This window comes from Betta splendens, chromosome 13, assembly GCF_900634795.4.
Source record: "Betta splendens chromosome 13, fBetSpl5.4, whole genome shotgun sequence".
NCBI lineage: Eukaryota > Metazoa > Chordata > Actinopteri > Anabantiformes > Osphronemidae > Betta > Betta splendens.
Genome location: NC_040893.2, coordinates 16,797,204 through 16,803,392, shown reverse-complemented (window position 1 = coordinate 16,803,392; position 6,189 = coordinate 16,797,204). Strand labels below are relative to the sequence as shown.

The 6,189-nt window shown below is 48.0% G+C and overlaps 1 protein-coding gene across 9 annotated transcripts in view; it reads left to right on the top strand.

Annotated features, from left to right (window-relative positions):
- Positions 1-5,761, top strand: part of robo2 (roundabout, axon guidance receptor, homolog 2 (Drosophila)) — a 240,866-nt gene extending 235,105 nt beyond the window's left edge. For 8 of the 9 annotated variants that reach the window (XM_041073359.1, XM_029171179.3, XM_029171175.3 and 5 more), the window contains 5 exons: positions 98-280; positions 743-901; positions 1,042-1,308; positions 2,526-2,717; positions 2,955-5,761. In XM_041073359.1, the coding sequence (XP_040929293.1) occupies positions 98-280; positions 743-901; positions 1,042-1,308; positions 2,526-2,717; positions 2,955-2,956 (803 nt within the window). In that variant the 3' untranslated portion in view covers positions 2,957-5,761. The remainder of the gene's footprint in view (positions 1-97; positions 281-742; positions 902-1,041; positions 1,309-2,525; positions 2,718-2,954) is intronic. The other variant, XM_029171176.3, reaches the window with a different exon arrangement.
- Positions 5,762-6,189: the final 428 nt, after the last annotated feature.

The window sequence follows — 6,189 nt, the reverse complement described above, 5'->3', positions numbered from 1 at the left end:
GGCCACTGAGCTGATAAGTACGAACGTGACGCGGCAGAACTCAGGTTGGAGGCAGAGTCATTGTCACACACTTGCTGAGACCTGTGGTGTTTCGCAGGCTCCATGGTGAACGGCTGGGGCTCAGCCTCGGAGGACGAGCGTAATTTCTCCAGCCATAGGTCCAGTTTGGGCAGCTCGTCCGACGGCTCCATCTTTACACACTGCAGCTTTGCCCAGGCCCTGGTGGCGGCTGCAGACAAGGCCGGCTACCGCCTGGAGGGCACGAGCCTCAGCAAGAGAGGTTGGTGTGTGTGAAGGCAGCCACTGGCTGTGGACTGGAACTCCCCCAGTGGCACCACTGCTTCCTTTCTGGTCTGATCGCTCCTCCTCTCAACCTTTGGCTGCAGCGTTGTCCTGTGATTTCCTCTGGGCTGCGTGTGGATGATGGTCCTGGGGTTTTGCATGGCACCTGCTGTTTTTGGCCTCACCTTGACTCTATAGCTTGTCTGGCTCCAGCTCTTATTTTCCTGGTGACGTCTGGGTGATGCTGGACCTGCAGCTTTCCACAGGCTTCCACTGAGTAGCAGTACTACAGTGCTTCCTGCTCTGATGAAAACCTCCACCTTTGTGTCTAATAGGTTTCAGGATTGATATCCTCAGCCTTTCGTGATGACAGCCTCAGCTCCGCTGTCTGTGCCTGTCTGTGTGGTGCCTCCATGTCTTTATTAACCAGCTGCTCTGTGCTCCCTCTTCCCCCTTTCAGCTAAAGGCTTGTCCCACAGACCCCGGCCCAGCAGTCCGTTCTCCACAGATGGCAGCACAGTGGGCACACACAGCCTGGGCCACCAGAGGGCCACCAGACCCACACGCAAACCCCGGAGCCAGGGCACAGCACCCCACAGGAGAGACGCCGGTGCCGACGGTGGGACTGAACTCAGTGAAAGCATTTTGTGTGGAAGAGTTTAGTGTTTCAGTTAGAGTTAGATGGATTATATAAATACGTTACATTGAAACGTCCACAGATGTGACTAGATTTGATTTCCTGCGGGCTTCTCTTGACAGACCTACCTCCTCCCCCGGAGCCCCCTCCCTGTCAGGGCCAGGGCCGTGTCCAGGGGGCTCGTGGCATCAACAGCATGGCGCCACCGACAGAGAGGAAGGCCTCGTCCCTGGAGCGCCCGCCCATGTCCGGACCGCTTTCTGGGCCCGACGACGTGAAGAGCTCCGTGGACAGACAGACACGCACTTCTCTGGAGCACCATCGCCAGGCTCAAGACCGGTTGGGCTCCATGGACCGAGCCGACGACGGACGACGGGGCCACAAGACGGGTACGGTACAACATCTGTAGCATCTGTACGTACACTCACCTCGGCACATGTGGTCTCCACATACGTCGGCGTTAATAAAATAAGCAGCGTCTGTTGAGGTTGGCATTATGTCGGTGCAGTACATTTGCATGAACTGAAGTGTTGTACAAGCTGGAATCTTGACATTCTCGTATGTGGAGGGTGTAGAGTTGGGGATTAAAAAGCTTTTTTCTCCAGTGACTGTCAGCTTAATGTAATCTGTTGTGTTGAACGTGTGGACGCCTGAGGACTGACATGTCCGTCAGTCCCATGCTTCTATCAGAGGAGGCCAATCATACTGACTAGTATTTATTCCCGTCCATTCTACCCGTCCATTCTACACATTAAAATAGCGCAGACACGGGAGGTTTGCGTTGCGGTGGGGAACTTTCCTCCGAGTTGCTGCGTTAAAGCTGCCGTCCAGGCTCAGTGCGTCTGGGCTCCCGTGAACAGATTGCGCCGTCTACCACTCGCTCTGGTTTCCAGAATGCCCCCCTCAGCCCTCCCCCCGCGTCCCCAGTGCCCCTGTAACTGTTGCCAATATTGGCCCGCTGCAGTCCAAGTCAGACAGGAGGCCCGGGCTGCTGAAATGCACTCTAATCGTTTCAGCTCTCCTTTCACACACAAACAGCAGCTTCGCTACGGCCCATCTGTGTGTGCGTGTCCATGTGTGGCCATTACAGATCTGTGTGCTGGGTGTCGTTCCCTCTTTGTGCCAGGGTTTTCTGAGACTGGGAGACAAAGGCAGGTGCCGCCATCAGCACACAGACACATATGGGAATTCACCTATGGCTTTTCTGAGTGCTGACTGACTCACAGTAGAATCCGCTGAGGTTGGGGCAGGCTCTATTACAGTCATTAGCGGAGCAGTGGGGAGCGGTTTGATGAGATTTCATGCAACGAAGGAAACTGCTGAGGGTCAATGTTATGCTGCCCCCCAGCAGGGGGTCCGCTAGCAGCCAGTGGTCCCTCTGTTATTGTATTTACCCCCTCGTAGCTGCGAGGCCATGTGTGAGGCTGAGAGTCATCTCTGTGGCAAGCCCTGGCAGCGCCTGTTGGCACCACCACTCTGCAGATGTCGGGGGGGGGGGCAAACTGCTCTTTGTCCCTGTGCATCAGATGTTACACGGGTTTCACCGCCACGATGAAACCTGCGCCGTGCGTCGACCGTCCGGTCTCACGTTACTCTCCTTTTTCAGAGGACGGGTGTCTGCCATACAGTAAACCCACGTTCCCGTCCCCCGGCGGCCACAGCTCCTCCGGCACAGCCTCCTCCAAGGGCTCCACTGGGCCGCGCAAGGCCGAGGGTCCGCGACAGCCGCAGCAGTGGACCGCCACAGAGCACGCCGAGTTCCTGGGGGCCAACGGGCAACAGTACACGGGAGAGTTATGTGAGTAACCTTTGACCTCTTGATGCTCCACTACATTGTTCTATCATACAGTAGGGGTTGAACCTTAATGAACGGTTTTCCAGTGAGTTATGTAGAACATCTGCCACAGACAGACAGACGGACAGAAAGACAGACACACACACACACACACACACACACACACACACACACACACACACACACACACACACACACACACACACTGACTTGTTGTCCTCGTGCTTGTCCTGCTTCCAGAGTGACCTGCCGCTGGTGTGAGCTGGACAAACCCCCGTCGTCCTCTGAAGAATGACGCCCTCCACGTCGGAGTCGTGAACTTTGTCCTCACCTGCGCGCGCTCAGAGGGAAGTGCAGCCGAGGCCGCAGAGAAAGCAGTGTCACAGAACTGTAAATGCGATGTATAGACACAGACATACTGTACATCTCACTATGTTTTTTTTGTCCTCAAGAAAATATTTTCCACCTCCTACCTTACTGTACTTTTGTTTTTGTTAAAAAAAGGCAAGTAAAAAAAAAAGAAAACATCTATAAAAGAACAAATTTTCTGGTAACGGCCCTTTTGTTTCCTGTAAATATATTCTTTAACTTGTTGTTGCATTGCTATGCAAGCCGAATTCAGTTCAAGCGTTTTATTTCATATACAGAAACAGTTGGTTTTCTCTGGTAATTTGTATTATATGTGAATTGAGTGGCTGTTGTGCCATAAAATAATTGTTTTATAATCCATTGTTTGTTAATAGGTACCATTAATTATTATCATCATTATTATTATTATTATTATTATTAATTATTGGTTTTGCACTGCAATTTTTGGTGATAAGCACAAAAACATAGCTCCTGCTGACATGAAGAACCGCAAGAATATGTGAAGAGGAGTTTCTGTACTGTAAAGTAAAGAGAAGAAAATTATATAACTAATGTACAGAGAGATATAAGAGTACGGCTTTGCTCACAGACACACAAGTACGGCGCCCGTTTCCATGTGTGGGACCGGGCGGCAGACGCACCAGGCTCCTGAGGGTCCGAGGGCAGACGTGAGGCTGGGGACGGTACACGCATCCATTCTGTACTTTATGTCCCACAATAATAGTTTGATCACAATGATTTTGGCAGCTCCAGGCGTTGTCTTGCTTTAAAAAGACACAGGAGGGTATTTTTTTATGATCCCAGCATCAAAGTTGACTTATTTTTTATTGATTTACTGCCTCGATAATTTTACAGCTCTGAGTTTACGCTCCTCGTTCAGCACAACACGCCAACAAAAACACAGTGGGAAAAGATGAGGAGTCTGTGAAATCAGTCGTGTGGTTCAGTCACAGCACTTACAAAGACCCATGATTCCTCCGTAGCCTTAAAGATGAGCAGACATCACGGTGGAGGAGTATTTATTGCTATTAGAGGCGTTTTTACTCCTAAATTATCTTTAAAATTCAGGGGAGCAACATAATTTGTTTACATCTCGTATGTTTTATTTTCCATTCGAGTTTATTCTTGTTTGCTTTTAAGAGCACTTATTGCTTTATGTTTGTGGTACGGTACCATCCAGGATGGATCCAGCTGAGTGCTGTTCAATGAAAGGATCTATTAAAGCAGCTGTCGTTCCACAGGCCGGCGCCTCAGTTACCAAAGTCCTGCGTGAGAAGCGGATGAGCTCCAGCATCGAGGGCTAACGGAGAGCGGCCTTGTAGATGAACTAGCAGGTTGCACTGCCTCCATGTCTATAGCCACAGTGTGGAGCAGAACACTTTCTATCTGCCTGTCTGCCACAAAACACACACGCATCCTCTGCAGTTTTGTGACTTCTCAGCCTCTGATTCTCAATTTGTGTCCTTTCAGACAATGTTTTTCTTAGTTGTCCTTTTTTAATGAAAAGCTTGTTTCTTCGTATGCCTTTTATGGACTCCAAACGCTGCTTACAACAATGTTTTCAATATTAATGTTCAGGATTTCTGTGGTTCAATGACTGTTTGTTTTGTCTTTTTTTGTACCGCTGATATTGATACCCGGGGGGTGGAAACTAAAGGCCATCAGATGCTGTTGTACTGTTGTTGTCATGCCATTGTCATTTTAATATCACCCACCCAGTGGCCAGTGTTCTGGAAATGAGGTGCAAAGAGTATCTCAGGTTATTTTACATTCTGGTGGTGTTTATGTATGTGTATATATGTGTATATACCCATATGCATCTCCACTTGACTACGCCATTCCGTTCTCATTGACGAAAACATCCCTCTCATGTCCGGTTCTGTCGTTTCCCTCTTTTCTTTTCCACTGTGGGGATTAATTCTGTGCTGGTTCAACCACCTTAAGACAAGATGTCACTAAAAGAACATACCAAATTAAGATTGATATTTCTAATGTCTAATGCGTTTTCGTGTCTCTTTACCACCCATTGTTTCCTTTAAATCACGGTGTCGTTTTGTATTTATTAAAATGATAATAAAAGTATATTGTGAAATATGCATAAAGATTTGTGGGATATAAAATGTGTTTTTTCTGGGTTTTTTTCCTTGTAAAGTTCGCTGTGGAGTCGAGCAGCGAGGCCATAAGGAGATGATGAAGCCGGGTCGGTCTTCGTCGTGCATGTTCACCGCTCTGCTCCTCTCATGTCAAAAGTAAAACTCCAGAACCTCTGGACACAAGCAGCAGGAACGCTCACGACTTGTTGAGACTACAGACAAAATGTCTTTCTGGAAGGTTGGACGTGCGCTCCCTTTCCCTCCTTTCTTCATTTTCTCAGTATCGTTGCTTCTTCTATGTGTGTTGCCTTTTTGCTATAAAAGAGGATTGAAACGATAAAAACTTCTTTCTGTACAGCAGGAGGTGAAGTGACACCCCGATCTCATGCCATTTCTCCAGTACATTTTACTTTTTTTTTTTGTAACCCACTTTCTGTATTCACTTGCATGTCCTTGTCCAAGAAGAGAGTGGATGGAGAAAATAAGCTTTTACAGTCTCATTCCCATGTCCTGTAAGATAAACCATGTTATTTTATTTCCTTGTACCTGGATCAATATCAAATAAAATATTTTTGAAAAACGAAAGAGGCTCAAATGATTTGTGTTTGACAGACTGGCCTCACTGCAGCTCAACCTACAGTACACAGTGGGAAGAGAAAGGAAATAATGCAGAAAACCGAACAATTATTTGCTTTTAGGATGTTGGACTTTCTGTGTGTTACTTTCTTGGATTTAGCGTAAAAAATGAGAAAAGCCAGTGTTTGACTCAGCAACATGTCCACTCTTTGTGTGTGTGTGTGTGTAGTTCCCAGCGTGTTTGTGAAAGAGCTCCTGACTCAGCTTCGCTTTTATGTCAAACCGTTCCCAGCCGTGATCCTTCCAGACAAGCAACTTCAAACGCAGGTCCACGTCTTCTAAATCAATGAGACGGCATCTTGCTTTTAGGCCCTCGCTCTCGTTTCCAGACAAATGAGTTTTGAAAGAAATGGTTCAAAACTGCCTGTACAGTACCA